At 43.4% G+C, this 18,640-nt stretch overlaps 2 protein-coding genes across 3 annotated transcripts in view; one reads left to right on the top strand and one right to left on the bottom strand.

The window, feature by feature from the left end:
- ppm1h (protein phosphatase, Mg2+/Mn2+ dependent, 1H) overlaps positions 1-10,252 on the top strand; it is a 36,234-nt gene extending 25,982 nt beyond the window's left edge. The window contains exons 7-10 of the mRNA XM_069161922.1: positions 1,364-1,427; positions 3,590-3,697; positions 7,262-7,413; positions 7,751-10,252. Of these exons, the coding sequence (XP_069018023.1) occupies positions 1,364-1,427; positions 3,590-3,697; positions 7,262-7,413; positions 7,751-7,898 (472 nt within the window). The 3' untranslated portion in view covers positions 7,899-10,252. The remainder of the gene's footprint in view (positions 1-1,363; positions 1,428-3,589; positions 3,698-7,261; positions 7,414-7,750) is intronic.
- Positions 10,253-16,501: 6,249 nt separating this feature from the next.
- The window catches only part of mon2 (MON2 homolog, regulator of endosome-to-Golgi trafficking), a 36,473-nt gene continuing 34,334 nt past the window's right edge, over positions 16,502-18,640 (bottom strand). For both annotated transcript variants that reach the window (XM_069161919.1, XM_069161918.1), the window contains 2 exons: positions 17,785-17,867; positions 16,502-17,291 (listed from right to left, as the gene is read on the bottom strand). In XM_069161919.1, the coding sequence (XP_069018020.1) occupies positions 17,128-17,291; positions 17,785-17,867 (247 nt within the window). In that variant the 3' untranslated portion in view covers positions 16,502-17,127. The remainder of the gene's footprint in view (positions 17,292-17,784; positions 17,868-18,640) is intronic.

Raw genomic sequence — 18,640 nt, forward strand, 5'->3', positions numbered from 1 at the left:
CTTCTGTGGACTGTTTTTTTTTTTTTTTTGTGATGCAGCTCAGAGGAGTCTCAGGCTGCAGACTGTGTTTGTGTTTGTCCTCTCCCTGCACAGTTAAAAAAAAAGTGCTGAGTGCAGCAGAGTGGTGCTCGCCTAAGGTGGAAACATATGGTCTCTCTGAGTGGAACCAGCAGTAATGTAAAAAGCAGCCTGGTCCCCGCTAATCTTCTCCACAGCAGCTAAAATACATCGGATATGGTGTGTGGGGCAGGCCCAGGTCACATGATATATACAAATAACAGGTTTGTTTTCAGCTGCTTTTTGAACTAGACAACTTTTTCCGATATCTTTTACAATCAAATGCATCCTAAATTCACTTTAAAACCATGTTTTATGTCCGTTCTGAACCATCTTTCTTTCATTTCCTCCAATCTAAAGGCTACAATAAAGAATAGAATAACCTGTACTTCTAAATGTTACTTGATCCGGGTCAGGGCTAAATCAGAGCCAGAGAGAGTTTTTATTTGTAGCACCTGGTGTGAGTTGTGAATGGAAAACTTCGTCCTGGCAGCTCTTCTGGAAATTGGCTCAAATTTGTAATGTTTCTGCTACAGTAAAGTCACACAGCTGTTCCTCTGAAGTGGGACTGTTCATGGATGAAAAAGTCTCAGTTTGAGCACGATTGGCGGGTTTTCTGTGCAGCAAGACTGTCAGCCGTAAAAGCAAAAAGTGTATCCCAAGACCTGGCATGAATACATAAAGTATTTTACAGTCTTCTTCCTCGTGCTGCAGCTCCGTCTGGTCCCAGTGTGAAGATGGTAAATTATTCATTAGCTGGAGAAGTTTAAACATTGCTCTGAGAACAGCAGAATGTGAACGTGGATGCTCTTGCATCATTCAGCCGTTTTTTTGTTGGTTTTTTTACATCCAGACCTTCAGACACACACACGCGCACGCACACGCACACGCACACACACACACACACACACACACACACACACACACACACTCACAGCTGGCGCAGACAGACAGGGAAAAAAACAACAACAGTAAACCAAGAGAGTTTCATACATGCATGTATGTCGTCTTTGTCGCTAGGGAGACTTTTACAAGATGAGTTAGAAAGGGGGAGAAAAAAAAAAAAAAGAGATAATTATGCTAAGGCTCTGTGTCGTTCTCTGTGATGTCTGGCTGAATTTGTTTTGCTTCACCGTCTCTCTTTTTTCCTTCTAACATACTCTTCCTCTCTGTGCCAGTCGCCTCTGCAGCAGGTCCTGTGGTTGGGGGCACGGAAACGATGCAACTCCAGGGCATGTGTACGCCGCCTGCCACAAACAACAACAGCAACAAAAACATTAAAGTGTCCTCTCTCCCCTCTGCGCAGGGCGTATAAGACCATAGAGGATGATGACCTGAAGTTTCCCCTGATCTACGGCGAAGGGAAGAAGGTAAGAAGCACTGGGCTCGCTGACAGAGTTCCTCCCACGGCCTCGTGTGCCTGGCTTGTAATCAGAGCTCACCGGGGCACCATTAGTCAGCCCCCCTCCTGCCACCATATGCAGGAGCCAGCCAGTAGAAAGCAGTCATGGCCTCTTTTTTTTTTTTTTTCACAAGGATTCCCATTCTGCATCCACCTACTGCTCTAATGGACTTTGTGCTTTTGTGTCCATTAGCAGGTAAAGTGGAGCACTAACACAGCCAGAGATCAAAGGTGGGACTCCCATCTGAGGCATCCGTTAGATGGATGTAATAAAAGAAAAAGAAAAATGTATATATATATTAATTGGAGTAAAACATCAGCGAAGCAGTGACTTGCGGGAGAATCTTTTCAGTGTTTTGACACAGAACACAAAAGAAAAGGTTACGAGCTCGACACACTGTTCATGACATTTCCCTCGCTCTCAGTGAGGCGGCACATGCGGCGGTGTGCAGCATCTTGTCCTTGTTGAATTGAAAAGGTCAGAGAGGAAACACAATGGAGCCGAACGTGTTCTCACTGTGGCCCGCTGCGACTTTCAGTTGATTACAGACAGCAGATTCCCCCTCTGACTGATGACTGGGGCAGGTGTCACGCCGCCGCAATCTCCGCCTGCAGACACATCGGGGTTTACCCCGGCGTGGCTGCCCGTGTGCCCACGTGGCGTCCTTCTCCCTTTGAAGTGAGACGTGGAGATGGGCGGCCAGATAGGACGAGGGAGCTTTGTGTGAGGGAGAGAAACGCCAGAGTACTTCAAAGCCCGGCGTGCAGCCTGCCGGGTCCCTGCGCTCCTCAATTAATCCCAGGATGTTTCCCCCCTTCTCTGCTGGAGGAGCTTCAGCGCCACTTTGAAACGCTCTCCCGTCCCTCCACCTCTTCCTCCGCTCGTGTATTCCGTGCTGCATACTGATCCGAGCTTGTTTCCCGCAAGACCTCACTTGCCCTCGTACTCGCGAAGATCTCTGTACAGTAGATTCAATTAGCCCACTTCCCCAGTCCTGTATCTGCATCCATTTTTAGAGGCAGCAGTGGAGATCTGTCCGGACAGGATGAGTCCAGTTTCATACAGCGTACAAATGATGGCTTGAGGTTTGAAGAAAGGCTGTAATGCTCTCACAAATGTAAAAGATGCTGACAATGAGTTTGTGTTGTTCCTTTTGCCGAAATGCTGCTCATCCAGAGAGATTCCCACTGGCAGTGTCCCGTATCTGTCAGCGAAATGTCAACAGGGCTATGTCATGCAGGTTATTCTTTACCATCATCGGGGACAGTGCAACATCTTGAAGTGAATGCAGCATCTTCCCTTCGTCTCGGAATTCAAAATAAGGAGTATGTACACTAGAAATTTGTTAGAACTGTTTGGGTCAAATTACGTGCTCATTTATACCAACACAGTTGTCCAAAAAAAAAAATCTTAAATATTCATCATGCCCACATTTTATTTTATTTTGTCAGAACTGGAAAGTTTCCACAAATCTAGTGCTTTTAAATTAAAGGATCATTTCACTCAAAACTATCTTCAAGCTCACCTACTTTATTGCTTAGATCTTTGAACATATTGACATGACAGGGCAAGAAAGCTTTCAAACAAACCCCCTAGGTTAACCAAATATTCCACACATTTAGAAAATCAAGATTAATGGTAAAATTATAACTTAAAATTGATATCGTAAACGTGTGTTAGAGTTTCAGACTGTCTTCCCAGCTCAGCTGTGAAATTCATGATATTTCACTTTCAGATTTACCTTGAAATACTTTAAATAATCTTAACTGCTGGCTCGTTTCCCTACTACCTGATCACTGGTCTGATACTTTTAATCATGTTCCCCGACCTTTGCAATTTATCATAACTAAATGATGGCCAGAGCTTCGAAAGTGATGATCAATTTGTAAAAAAAAAAAAAAAAAAAAAAATGTCTTTAAGACTTTCTCTGTCTCCCTCTTCAGCAAAGAAGGATGTCAGATGTTCATGTTTTTCTTCCTCTCTTCCTCGTGTGTCACTCATCAGTAGAAAGCACCGAGATGAGAAGAAATGAAAATGATCATTAGAAATCCGACACTACTGAGTTTGCTGCTGCGTTGTTGTTGTTTTTTTGGAGGTTGTGCTTTACGTTCCTCTGATCTTTTTTTCAGGCTCGCGTGCTGGCGACCATCGGTGTCACGAGAGGTCTTGGGGACCACAATCTCAAAGTGCACGACTCCAACATTTACATCAAGCCCTTCCTGTCCTGCTGCCCAGAGGTACGATCCACAAGTGATGTTTCATTATGCTCTCCTTGAGGCAAGGACGGTGGTGTAGAGGTTTGCATTGTTACAGCGAGAAGGGACAAAGTTCAGCAGGTGCAAAAACATGCAGGTTGCAACATGCGGGGGCAACTCTGCATTTCCTGTAGGTGTGAACGTGAGCGTGAACGCTTGTCTGTCTCTGCTTCGCGCCGTCAAACGGCCCAGTTTGTATCCCACCTCTCACCCAATATCAGCTGGGATAAAGTCCACCAACCTCTCACCCATTAAGGATATGCAGTCATGTAAAAATAGACGTAGACTCTTTGGAAATTGTTTGCTTTTTTTTTTTTTTCGGAATATTCGGACAAGCATATATTTGACCCTCTTTGAAACTGTGCTTTCAGATGAAGGCGATACACTTGAACAAAGCCGCGAGGAAGATGAGCTTTTAATCGACAAAAATATCAATAGATGTAGAAGCGGAGTTGTTGTTTTTTTGCGTTTTTCACAGAATAACCTCTTGTAGGCGTTTTGCACCTTTGGCCCCGAGTCTTTGACATCGACTTTTTCAGTTGCAAGATGTCAGAGGGTTTTTTTTTCTGCATGTCCATTTCAAATCTAGAATCATTTTATTTTTCATTTGTTGTGTTTCATCTCCATCTGTAGGTAATGTTTGCTTGTCTAAATATGTAAAAAAAACCCAAATCCAGCAATTTCCATGGGATGTTCTCACTTTTTCTTGTGACTGTATCTAGTGGATGGATTATGTCAGACTAAATCACAGCAGCTCATTCACATTATTCTTGTAGTTGTAATTTTAGTTTGGTGATTTACTTGTTTTTACTCTCCTCAAACTGTCACCTTCAACTGTCAGCTCACAATATTTATCCTCCACACAGGTTACATAAACTTGTTAATTCCACAAAAAAAAAGGTGGGTGTTTGAGTTCACAAATACAGGATGATGAACACAAAGCACTTCTTGTGGCATGTGTATTGCGTGGACTATTGGTGAGGAAATCTGTGCCTCCTCCTCCTCCTCCTCCTCTCTGGATTTATTCCTGTGTGACTACTAAATGTCCAAAAAGTCGAGTTTCAAAGTTTCTCTTTGAAAGTAAAGTTATGTAAAATTGAGCTGAAGGGCCAAAACCTTTTGTTTATGGTTGTTAGTATTTCTACTAACAAACTCTAAACTAAAAGTATATAAATATCAGATCATTTTCATTTGAGCATTTACTGTATGTGTAGGAAAATAATGGAAATCATCAGTGGTCGTACATTAACAGTAAACTGAGGTGGATCTTTAGTTTTATTTCACCTCATAGTCTCTGCCTGATAAAATGAGATGTTACCATGTAAAATGCCTTCGGCCGTTAACTGTCAACACTGCGAGCTGTGTGGTCAGCACGCGCATCAACATCCTCCCCGCTGGCCACTGCTCTCAAATGACTCCATTCCCTCTTAGTGTCTGCTGCACAGAGCTGCAGTAGTCACGAAGCCCACGAATCCTCTTGATCTTTAATTCATTGCCCTCTGAGTTCAGTCACAGTTCAGCCTCCTTTTTGATGTTCCTCTGAGATGCTTGCGTTCACTTTTGTTTCAGATAGAGGATGAAAACATTATGGATAAGTGTGAGGCACAATATACCTGACTGTCAGAGCACATGTTGGTCGTTAGGTGCAGGAAAACAAAACAAAAAAAAACATACAAAGAAATCATTTGCGTAGGAGTTTGGAGAGTGCCCTGAAAGCCCCTCCTCCACACAAGTCAAGTTACAATTACTGATTTCTCTCAGGTCGGGAGTAAAAAAAAAAAAAGGCTCCGAAAAAAAAAAAGCTGGCCTTCGCACGTGGAGTCATAATGACATCAAATATGGGTGCCGGGTTAGAAATAAACTACTCGGGTCAGCGCCCTTCTTCCAGAGACATTTCGTTGCTGTCGAAATCTCTGTTGAGAAATCAACTTCAAGAACTGACGTCTCTTCCATGGATGGACACTCATTCATTTTCTCTCTTGCAAAGCTTGACTCTGCGTATGTCACGGGGTTTACCGCAACATGGAGGCTCGTGATCTGTGCAGAGGTCATTCCACTTCCTTTACAACTACTTTTCACAGGCGCTGTGGGCTGCGCTGTTTTCACAGTAGCCTCTGCAGTATGTCTGCTGTGAATAGGCGACTCCCCCACAGCAGCAAAGGAATTACTTGAAGCAACCAAACAAAGGCAGTCCAAGGCCACAGGGTATTAATTTTGCTGGCGATTTCAGAGTGCGTTTTGTTCAACCATAGTAATTTGAAAGATTGCTCCTCACAAGAGTTGCCACAGTAACGTGAGAACGCTGAAGAATATCTCTGAAGGATTGAAGCCATAAACAGCTTTCAGAAAAGTAGATGGAGAAAGATGTGTTAAGAAAATTAAGAAAGAAATATATTGTTTTCTCACTTACTTCAAGTATTCGGTTTTAGTTTCAGTTTTAGTTCCATTTGCTCATGTTAGGTGGTGTAATAATGTATTTCTTAAAAGTAACCCACACGTCATGCTAGTGGAGAGCCCTTTTTACAAAATAAAATCATATTTTATATATATATAGTTGCTTCTTACCTTTTTGCCTCTCACCCACACACATAAAAACACCAAATTGGTAGTGGAGCTGCCACGCGAGGTGCTCGCCTGTCGTTGGGGTTGTTCATGTCCTGCCCAAGGACACTTTGGCATGTGGACAGGAGGACTGAACCATTAACCCTGCCCTCAGTGAACGAGCTGCTCGCCCTGCCTGGTGAGCCACCCGTTGCTGTGAGTCCTGTTGCTTTCCGTTGATTTTTGACCTCGCTCGCCGCATCTCCGGTGAAAATGTCAGTCGGCCCTCCACTTTGACCCAGACTGGAATATCTCCGTAGCTGTTCGATGCACCGCTGTGAAACTGCACAGACAGTCATGGTTTCCAGAGGATGAAATCCCGAACGACTTTGGGGATCCCCGTCTTTTCATCTAGCACTGACAGTTGATCAAAATTGACATTTTCGGACTTAATTTAGAATACTTTAACATGCTACGCTAAGATGGTGAACATTACTTGCTAAACATAGACATGTTACCATGGTCACTGATGATTTCCAGCTGTGACCTACTCATTTACTTGCTTTGTGCATTGCATTATGGGAAAGTAACATCCATAGTCACCACACCACAAAAATGGACCCCAGTTAGTATGTATATTGCGTTATTTGATATACTTTATTTTGAAACATTAAAAGTGTGGACATATTATAAAACATGCTAATAATTTGTATGTTGAATGAATTGAGGACATGCTGTTAGTCTTAAACTTCTCAATTTTGTGTGCACCAATGACATCAAGTATACCTCCAAAGTCACTGGGATGTACGGATGGACCTCTGATCTTACCCTCTGTGGTTAAAGATCTCCATGAGGTTCACACACACACACACACACACACACACACACACACACACACACACACACACACACACACACATCTAAAAACTGTAAAAGCAGGTAGAAGTGAATCCCAGAAACAGCAAAGTCTCTCAACTCTCGCCTCTCTTCTTCCTTCGCCCTCAGGTCAGAGCTTACCCGTTATCGCAGAGCGAGCACGGAGCCGATGACGTCCTGGTGCTGGGAACTGATGGTCTGTGGGACGTCCTTTCCAACCAGGAAGTAGCTGAAGCAGTCACCTGTTTCCTGGCAAACTGCGACCCCGACGACCAGCACAGGCACGTTCGCTCGCAGCGCGCAGCTGCCTGTCAGGGCTGAACTTCCTCTCACCCCGGTCTTGTTTGGGGAAGATGAACATTGTTATCTCGTTGTAATTATGCAAATTTCCAAACGTGTAGATGAGTCATTTCTCTGATGTCGAGGAAACGCTTGTAAGACTATTAGCTGGGCGCTCTGACACTTTGTCTCCTCTGAGCTTGGTTTTAAAAGTTTTAATCTGACCGGGCAGTTGAACTCAAATATTGTGCATAATTCTTACCTGATCAAGACCATTTACCTTATTAAATATCAATGCAATGACTCGGCCTTAACCATTTATCTCTTTTGTTATGTCAGGTACACAATGGCAGCTCAGGACCTCGTAATGAGAGCACGAGGGGTGCTGAAGGATCGAGGCTGGAGGATAGCCAGCGACAGATTAGGCTCCGGAGATGACATCTCTGTCTACATCATCCCCCTTATGTATGGAAACAAGCAGAACTAGCCAAGCCACGAAACCACAACCACCACAGAAACATAATCCTCTGCTGTTTCCCCTCATCCCTTGTGCTCTTTTTAAAGTGCTTTAGTGTGGACTTTCTCTTGAGGGGTCTAAGGTGTTCCTGGTCAGCGATGGGATTTCTGTCCAGGCTGTTTTCCCCTTAATCATCCTGAGTCGGGGTTATCTCTTTTTGTCCGGTCATTTTGTTTTTATAAAAAAAAAAAAAAGAAAGAAAAAAAGAAACTGAATCATGAAAGGAGCTGTTGAAGAGTTAAACTACTGATTTTTTTTCTTTTCTGAGGAAGCCATCCTGAACTTGGTTGCGGGGCGAAGGTTGAGAGCCTGGACTCTCACGAATGAGATGGTGACGTGCATCTCAGGACTGCTGTTACTAACCAATGCACAATATTTATAAATGTGAAAATGTAGATAGTCTGACACGTAAGACATTTGATAAGTGGACACCTGTACAGTGTAAAAAAAAAACTAAAAAAAAAACCCTAAAGACTGCTGTCTTACAGTATATACATGAATCCTTCCTCCTCTGCTCCATGTAGGCTTTTAATTGACCCAAGTTCAGTCATCTGTAAATGTTAGCCTCCTTTTGAATGTGGACAAAAACTTGCTTCCTTTGGTATTTCACCTGTTTCTTCTAATGCTGCAGTTTCTTTTTTTTTTTTTTTTGTTCATTTTGCACCTTTTTTTAATGGCAATCATAATCACTGTCAAGGAAATCTGCTTCCATTGAAACACATTTATGAAGAACACTAACAGGAGGTGTCACCTTCCAGATTATTAGATGTAACACTGCTCACAACATCTCATCATACTCTAATATCTAGTCTCGCTTTGACAGGAATTCAGATTTAAGGCAGAAGAAGTCTTTGTGTTGTACTTGTTCTCTGCCAGCCTCGTAAATGTCTTCCTTTTATCCTATTTAAGACACCTCGTCATCGTCCTCGGCTGTGTTCCAAATGGTGTACTTGTGCACTAACACACACCCTCGGTGCGTTCACACTGACATGTACGGAAGCATGCAGTGCACTAGGGGTCCTCGTACGTTGGCGCTCAGAAAACAGTCCAAGCATTTAGTGTGAAATGACGGACAGTTTGCACACGCAACGGTCGCCATCTTGGCTCCATAGCAGAAAAGGAGGAACCACCGATGTAAAGTGTTTTCATACCGCAGCATCTGAGGAAGCTGCAGCGCCAAAGTGTTTTATTTTTGAATTTCCCAAATTGCTATTTTTGATCGAGAAGTGACCGTATTTGGATGAGCTTCCTCAATCTGACTGGCAACCAGAGGACGCTATGCCCCGCCCACCAACGGGGGAAACTCGATTGCGCCACAGGCCTGTCAATCAAACAGACACGCCTCCCCCCCCCCAAAAAAAAAAAAAAAAACCAACACTTTTTGAAGTGTAATTGATAAGGGTGATTATTTATTGGATGGACCGCCAGAAAACTAATAAGAACTAGTGAATTTAGCGAATAACACCATAATGCCTCATGGAGAAAAAAAAAATGGATTGACTTTCATTTAATTTCATGAGAAATGGGTGTCTATGGAGCCAGAGGCTTTTTGGAGCCGACCCCTAGTGGCCCTCTGTGGTATTGCAGTTTAGGCACTTCTGCCTTGGCCTAATTTTTTTAGACCTGGAAGCTACGTTCACTTGTGTAAGCGGCCTATGGTATTATCATGTCCGAGTGTACTGAGGGAAGTGTGTCATTGGGAACACAGCCTTCTTGAAGCTGCTGTTTGCATGCTACGTCAGGTGCATCGCCACCTGCTACTCGTGCCATTATCAACTTACATTGTCATACTTTATATATGTAAACCACTCAAACCTTTCTCAGATATCTTGTCCCCATTACGATATGAATAACAGGTGCCTCTAACAATGTGACTTGCTCTGATTTTTAACTTGAAACTAATGCCGTTACAAGACTCACCATTGCTGACAAATACTCGACTCTTACCTTTTGTGTCTCTGCAATCGATCTCTGATTCAGTGGGTTTCCACATTTTAGTTCATCGATTTGACTATTTTTTTTTTTTATCTGTACAAGTGTCTGAAGCCAGTGAAACATTGAACAGCGTAACTTAATTTAAATGTAAAAATGTAAATAGTGTTTCCAGTGGACTCCCCCTCTCCTTTACTTTTACTGTAAGTGATGTACATCTTACCGAAACCAAACCACGTAATTTGTACCGTTTTAGAAACCTAGAAACTGTTCAGACCTGTTGAACGCGACAATTTCTGACCTTGTAAGCACCTCGCTTTCCCCCATTGGACTGTTGTCATTCCTAAAATAAAACGGTGTACTATATCTGTATTGTACACAGAGAAACCAGACACAGGATTGTGGACTGATTCAGCAGGGACGTACTTAATAGATAACTTTGTGGGGGTGAACAGAAAGATAATTAAACGTTCAATCTCTTGGCCCAACAATAGCCGTGACAGCAAGTGGGCTTTATTAGATGTTAAAGCTTTTCGTGGATACAATTTTTGTTAAAGTAAAACATAAAGTCGTGGTCTGCCGACGCTGACTTAAACCGCCACTTGGATGCATTTAAATTCTGTAAATACTGTGCGCAGATATTTGAATAAATGTTGTAGGAACTCCGGGCTTGAACGGGGACACTCACTCCAGGAACCGTACAGAATAAGACCATCGCATCTCTGTCAAACTGTGCCAAGTGAGTCCTGAAGCAAAATGTGGATGAAGGGTATTAGTTCACAAATAGCCTGATAGAATGATAGAAGATTTCATGGTGAGGGTGGCCGCAAGCGGTGTAACTTGACGCTGAAGACACGTACGCATAAAGAGAAAAGACAAGTTGACCAAAAAGAGAAAAGACAACGAGGTGCGATTCCCATTTTAAATGGTCTTTCCTTTCTGTCTCAGTTCAAGAAGTCCAAGGGTGTTCATGTAAGACAAAGAGAAGCAGGTGAGGAGCAAAAGAGAATTTGCACTCAAGTCCTCCTTGAGGTGAGGAGAGGTGATACCAAATACTTGAAATACCCGAGACCAAAGATGTAAATCATATTACAGGATGAAGCCTTCATAGTCCAACATGACATGAGAATCAAATGAAAAGAAATGCATTCCAGAGGGAGCAGGAAAAGGGAAACTTGATGTTTTATTTGGCTCAACTTACATGATATATCTCCTACTCAAATGGTTCATGTGAATCTGCTTGTTAGTTTTAGTACTTAGCGGCGGCGAGGCTTTTGTTGCTGTGATTTTATTGACTTTCGACCTGAAACTGAACCTTTTTTTTCTGCCGTGATGTGTCAAAAATATCGTTCTCACGTAAGCGGTACGAAACAATTTCCAACTGTTGTCTTAAAAACCGCACCATCAAGGCAAATGAAAAGAGCGACGTGCTGATAAGAACTTTCTTTTTGTGCTGGGGGGGGGAGTTGGTTTCATGTAGTCCACTTGGCTTGTATCAGCGAGCTTCATCGGTGAGACTCTTTGCACCCGAGTCCAATTCAGAGGCTCTGCTGCGTGATAGTATTTAATACGTGCGGGGAATTTGTACTACGCTTTTAGAAAAAGTTATCAAGCCTTTCTCATTCATATTATCAATCTTTTGCTATTGATGTAACATTTTCACCCCTTTATAACTTATCTTTGTCTTTTATTTCCTCATTGTATTCGATCTATTTTTTTTTGGGGGGGGGGGGGTGGGTAAAAAGGTGGCATTTGAAGTGCTAGAAATAAAGCTGAATAAGCAAGAGGACGGCAAATGAAAGCTCAGCGTGACAACAGGGCAGTGACGCGGGGGATGGTTTATGTTCCACCGCGTCGGCAACAATTGCATCACTTTTATGATTTATGTTACTCTGCTGCACGCGTACAAATGGCTTCAAGGGCATGGCGATGTGCGCGCATCCCCTTTCTGAATGCCTCTACACGCATTCAGAAGATCATAAATTTGCCGTCGTGGGAGTCTCACACTTTGGTCCTCTGCAGGAGCCGGAGGGCCATCTGGTCCCCGCAGGCCGGCGCCGTATCCTCCTCCAGCCAGGGCCAGCACTGATCTGGCACTCCTCTCCTATAGGCTCCACGCCTGTGTGTGTGTGTGTGTGTGTGTGTGTGTGTGTGTGTGTGTGTGGTCCAGATTGGATGACGGCAATGGTGACACAGTCATTCTTGTGGGTGGCTTGTTTTTCCAAGGTCGCAGCACTCCCACCCCACCCGTGGATCGAGCTCCGAGGGAGATGCCGAGTGGGCTCCGAGTGAGATATTCACCTCCAGTAATAGAAAAGCGACGCGGCCGTTACCTCGCCGCGGCGCAACGTGGGACGGCCGGGGCCGCAGCCTTGACGGGGGGGGGGGGGGGGGGGGCAAAGGTAGTGAAAACGTCCCGGTTTTTTTTGTACGTTTAACGTAGGTTTTTCTCCCGCATTACAAAGAGCTCTGCCAGGAGCCACGGTTTTTCATTTCCAGTTTTGGTGTCACTGTCGATGAAAGGCGAGAAGAAAAAGAAATAAAAAAAAAAAAAAAAAATGAGAAAACGCCCATCGCTGCTGATAAAAGTAAAATATATTCCATTTATATAATGACAAGATATATAAAAGAAAAGTTAGAATAAGTCAACCTTACTTTTTGTGTAAAAATGACAAGGACAAAAAAAAAAAAAGCATAGTTGCCAAATAATATCCTGTTGAATCGTTTCAGCTGCACTCGGTGGTGTTGGTTATTTTCAGGTTGATTAATGATTTAGTAGAAACTTTGTGGAAAATGATTACATTTATAATTACAGTTGTAATTATAAGTAGATTATATATTTGATGGGTTCAGACTCTTAAATGAAATGCACCTATATATATATATATATATATATATATATATAAAAAATCATATAAAAAGAAAAAGCTGTGGCAGTGTGTGTGAAGGTGTTTGATACACACACACACACACACACACACACACACACACACGAAGGCTTCACTGTCCTGTCAGAACAAAGGTGCGGCTGCTTCAGCAGTGCAGCTGTGATACCCATCTGAGCGGGCAGATTTTCCACGGGGGGGCTCTAATTTACTGCTTTAGGGCTTCGGCTGCCTCGAGTATGATTTATCTGCAGCCCAGCTCAAATGAGAGCTTCGCTACAAGACGGATGAGAAGGACACACTGCAGGCTGCCTCTCCGCTGCTCGCTGATCCATAGGCTGGCTCGCTTTACAGTCAGGATATGATAAATGATGTTTGGTTTTGCCCCGGAGGATGGATTAAGTGGATTTCTTACACTAGACAAGACACTTATTTGAATAATGCAGACCTGTAGGACTTCCACTCAACAGGCTCTGTGGATAGCTACAACTCTGGCTTTCTTCTGCCGAGACAAAGCACTCCCTCTCCGCAGCCTACGTGCATCTCTGCAATGAGTAGCCGGAGCAGAATTTATTGTGTAATATCAGCACAGATGCTTGTGGGCAGAGCTGTAGTGGCCCAGGATGAACATAACTCTATCATAACAAACTATCAAGTGTGGACTCATAAATATTTCATGGGAGTCTTTCTTGGAAGGTCAAAGCAGGATTCAGTCACCGGGTGAGTGGTCTGTGCTCTCATCAGGGCTGTGGGGGTCTCCGCTCAAAGACTGCAGCCCCCCCCCCCCCGCGCTGCTTTCATCGACCCGAGCCCGGCCGGCCGGCCAATCAAAAGCTCATTACCCATTCTGGTCCCCACCCCCCATCACAAGACCCCATGACGGCCCATACTAATGTGCTACAGAGCAGCCAGATGCTGCCGGGCGGCCGAGGGCGGACCGCTAAAGATGGGCTGACATGCGCGGCGGTCGGCTCCCAGACCTCAGCGTGGACACCACGGGGGGGAGGGGGGGGGGGGGGTGTCAGGTCAAGCGGCGTGGACACCGCAGAGGCGCACATCACGCAAAATTTAGCAGGGAATAAACCGATTATTAGGCGGACACTTGTTTAGGTCTGCATAGACGATGCGTTCAGGTGCGGGAGGAGAGCACGCGATCCTTGTCCGATGGTATGCACGTTTATTAACAAAGGACGCCGGCGGCGGCGGGGTGGTGGGGGGGGGGGTGGGGTGGGGGGTAGAGCCATGAAGCCGGCCTGTATTGTAAGGACACCTCTGTGGGCAGCCGGAGCCACGTCACTCCTCCTCTTGCTTATAGCAACGGTACTGCTGACCTACACGCTCTCTGCACTCCGCCTGGGCTTCCTGGAAAACTCCGCAAATCCATCCGATATCGAGCAATTTCTTTTTTAAATGTGCATTTCAATTATTTCGACTTGCATATCAAATTACTATCCGGTACCTGCAAGCTTTCACATCCACCCTGCAAAAAAAAACAACAACAACAACAACAACAAAAAAAAAACCACAAGCTCAATTCAGATGCACGTTGGTGAGTCTAAATCTCACATGTAAAAATTAAAACTACGACAAAAGTGCTTTTTTTTTTTTTTTTTTTTTTTTTTTTTAACCCAAAAGTCAACGACTATTTTATTCGATGAAACATGATACAAGTCGCAACCACAATAAAAACAATAAATAAATAAATAAAAAAAAAAGGCATTTCTTACCGTTTAAAATGACAAGTAAAAAAAAAAAAAAAAATACATCTTCCGACGTTAACGCGAGCACTTTGAATTTACCTGGAAACACCGTTGTGACCGCGCGGGGAGCAGCGGGGCTTTTTCTCCCCCCCCCCCTCTCCCCCCCCCTCCCCCATCTCTCTCTCTCTCTCTCTCTCTCTCTCTCTCTCTCTGGGCTGAAGTGAAAGGCACCAGCACTAGCAAGGCAGTAGCTTGCGCAGTCATCTCCATAGCGGGCAGTGTCACAACCCGACCAACAGCACAAACTACTACCTCAGCCAGTGCGTGGTCACAAAAAAAAAAAAAAAAACCCGAAGGACACACGAAGGAGAGCAGTCGAGAAGAGGGGGGGAGGAAAAAAAAAATAAAAATAAAAAAAATAAAGACACCGAAAAGCGAGAGAAATGCACCGTCTGGACTCTTCGTTCATTCCCGCAGCAGCGCGAAGCAGCTCCGTCCTCTCTCCGCTCCGCTCCTCGTCGTCTGTGCAGACTTGAAATAAGAGGGAAACCCCGCCCAAGCAGCCTCCTCCTCCTCCCCCCTCCCCCCACCTCTCTCCTCTCGCTCTCTCCCCCGCCTTGCTCTCTCCTCCTCCTCCTCCTCCTCCTCCTCCCTCCTTCCTCCGTGCCTTCATTGCAAACCACAAAACGATCCCGTTCCCTCATATGACCCTGCTGGATAATCCCAAACTACGGCTCGGGGACCCTCCAGGAGCACTTTACATGGCGCAAAGGGGGGCGGGGGGTCCCCTACAGCAGAAAGGTTTTTTTTTTATTATTTTTTTTATTTAGTTTGTACATTTGTGGGTTTGCTGTTTGTTCTTCTGCGTAGAGGTTGTTTCCGAGGTTCCCCTGATGAAACTATAACCCCACCTACTGTACAGCATTAACACTTCATACAAACACAGCCTCAACCTTCAAAATATGTGCTCAAAAATTCTCCACTGTGTTTTGATCAAATATTTCAAGGGAGGAAAAAAAAAAACGTTATCCTTTTGCAACACCACGCTGTGTGTACTTGTGTGTGCATCCATATGGGTATTTAATGTTATAGTGTTTTGGGGGAATTAACAGTAAACGATTATTATACGACAAAAATGCAGCCTTTAAGACGGAAAACAAAAGCTTCAGTCACGTTAAAATGTGATAATGTCATATTGAAATAGGACCAGTACTCCGCCGATTATTTCAGCGATAATCATTTTGTCTGTGCAATGGCAGCGATACACGCAAATGTATTGTTGTGCAATGTTTTGTTTCGCCGGTACATTTGTTCACTATCTCGCATGACGAAGACAAGAATGAATGTGTGTGTAAAATTCAAGTTGTCTTGCGCACTGTTTATATTAAATTCCTCAGTGACGCATTTAGTAGAGCTTATTTCAGTCGTAAACTCGCTGCACTCGAGGTCTGTCACTGAGTGCGTAACGTCATCGGCCAGCCGAACGCTCCCCCCGATCGCGTTTTCAAATTTCAAATCCTCTCGCATTTCTTACATGGTTCAGCAATTAACCTGGCCTTGTTTGTACGACATTTCAAAGCATGCGTTTTTATTTGTTTTAACATAAAACTGCAAAAGGATCTATTGATGAAGGTCCTTTGGTCATTTTAAAAAAACATCTAGGGACCCTAATTAGAGTCCTTAGAAATATATAAAGTTGAAACAAATATAAAATTATAATAATAAAAAAAAAAATAGGGTCAAAGGGATTTATTATTTTTTGATGTTATTATCATATTTCCCTTTAAAAGATGATTGGTCAGTCAAAAACTAAACATGGAGCACCTTGATGAAGGATGGGCTCATGCCTACAGCGGTGGTTTTAACAAGGTTTCGTCAATTGGAAGTTAAAATTCGAATGTTTGTTTTTGTAGAAGGACACCAGAAGTATAATTTTCATATAAAGGGGACACCTGGGCTGATATGAAATAATCATTACAAAATGTACACAAATAATTAAGCCAAATAACCTTTTCACTGAGCATACATTGTAAGTGAGCACACTCGCAGCACAGAGCTGATTGTAGAATTGTCCCATTTATTTTATACAGACACGTACATCCCTTCTCAGATGGCTGGTTAAGATGACATGGAATGTTACAGTAAGATTTGTTTTCTTGCATAAAATCCTCACTGTTGAAAATGTTGCAAAAGTCAAAGTGTTCATTTTTAAGATCAATGAAGTCCCACTTTTTTTTTTGCATTTTTTTTTTTTCTGAATTACATCATCAACACTATCACCACACACTGTACATCGATGGATCCTCTTCAGAAGAATGAAACAAACTAAACCCAGAGGCAACACTGCAATTTTTTTTTTTGTTGTTTTTTTTTTTTTGGTAATTTCTTTTTTTTTTTTTTTAAACTCTGTAGTAGTTAACAGGCGAGTGCAGCCAGTCTGGATGACAATGGAGGGGGCGAATGCGTTATCAGCTCACATGAGAAGCAGACGATGATGAAGGTCGGGGCCATCGGCGTGGTCTGAGGCGGCCTCGGGTCTCCGTTCACCGCGGGCGGCTTCCCGTCAGCCGTAGATGGGGCTCGCGTGGAGTTCATGTCCGTGCGCTTCACAAGCGCCACGGGGTGAGAAGACACATTCAAGATTTCTTCATTATAAAAACAAGGAGCTGAGATTGGGCCTGGTCAGGACTCCCCATTCTGGACTTTGGAGACGGGCGGCTGCATAAAGTCTTTAAAGGGCCCCAGGGCCTCCTTCAGGGCTGAGCTCACCTCGGACGAGGAGCACGTGATGCACTCTACCAGCGTGGGGTACAGGGCAATCACCTGAGCCCATGTGTTGCCGTCCACTGCAGGTGGTAAACAAAAGAATGGCAGAGAAAACACAAAAGGAAAGAAGCGGGGATGGGAGGGAGAGGAAGGAAAAGAATAGGAGTTGTGTTAGAAGGCAATCAAAGAAATAATTTGCTTGATGAAACTCCCATAGGCATACGGAAATGAGTTTTTCTCTGAATACAGGGCGATGTAATGCAAACATGTTGAAGGGCACTTCAAAAACCTAATTTCATAAAAGTCTCACTCCAATTTATTGCGGTTACAAAAAAAAAAAAAAAAAAAAACATAATTTCTTGTAAATGACCTTGCTGGAAATGTAAACAGTTCTCCCCAGATTTAGAGATGAAACTCATCTGAAAAATGGTCCCAACTGTACACTGACACATTTATCTCAAATGAATAGATGATAGATATGCTGCCGTTACTGGTTTTTTTTTTTTCTTTTTCTCTTTCAATGTCTGTTCGTCTCCAGGATTTATTTAATCGCCGACACAGTTTGAAACTCACCATTTTCTGGCTGTGTCTTTTTAAGCGAGTCCATCAAAGTGCTGATAGCTTTCAAGACAAAGATAATCTCTGTCACCTGTTGCCTATAAGGACAAAGACCTTCAATAGTTAGAAACACACGGGGAAACAATGGGAGAAGTAAAGAAGACAGGCAAAGGGTGAGCATCAACCACAAATTCAGATTTAAGGTATTTTCTATCGAAAGCATGGTTATACTTGAAATGATGAACTTGTCCATAAAAGAATGAGCTACAGTTAAACAATAAGTTCGCTGTGCAATTTAGGAAGCAGGAAATACAGACATGTTGTCCAGAAGAACAAACAAAGTGATCAAAATGATCAATATGTAGTGAAAGCTATAGTGCAGGACTTATGGCTGAAAATAAACATCCCTCACATTCAAGGTCTTGATGAATGAGTTTACACTTGGCCGATTAAACCTTCTACCACCAGATCAATCTGTATTTCACGGTATACGGAGGTTTTAAATCCGGTGTCTCCGGTTTAAGCCTTTGCTGACTTGAATGGGGATAAATTATTTCAGTCGTGTCTAAACTTTCCACGTGTTATCGGACCGAATGGATCAAATTCTGTTAGTGAAATGAATCATCGCACCAACTATTCACAGCCTTAACAGCAGTGACAGAGGTGGCTGCAGCGGAGTCTATAGCATAAGCATGTGTCAACGGGACTTTTGCAATTACTCTCGTTGGCAGAAGGGGGAGACAAAAGTTCCGCACGGCAGGTTTAACATCCATTGAATCTTTAAAAGGAAAAAAAAAAAAATAAATAAAAAAGCATAGCAGTATTTAGCGTTTCTCCAAAAAAAAATGGTAATTGAGTAAAACTGGCCAAG

This window comes from Embiotoca jacksoni, unplaced genomic scaffold (assembly GCF_022577435.1).
Source record: "Embiotoca jacksoni isolate LCO1_2020_lvr unplaced genomic scaffold, fEmbJac1.0.p SCAF_3, whole genome shotgun sequence".
Classification (NCBI taxonomy): domain Eukaryota; kingdom Metazoa; phylum Chordata; class Actinopteri; family Embiotocidae; genus Embiotoca; species Embiotoca jacksoni.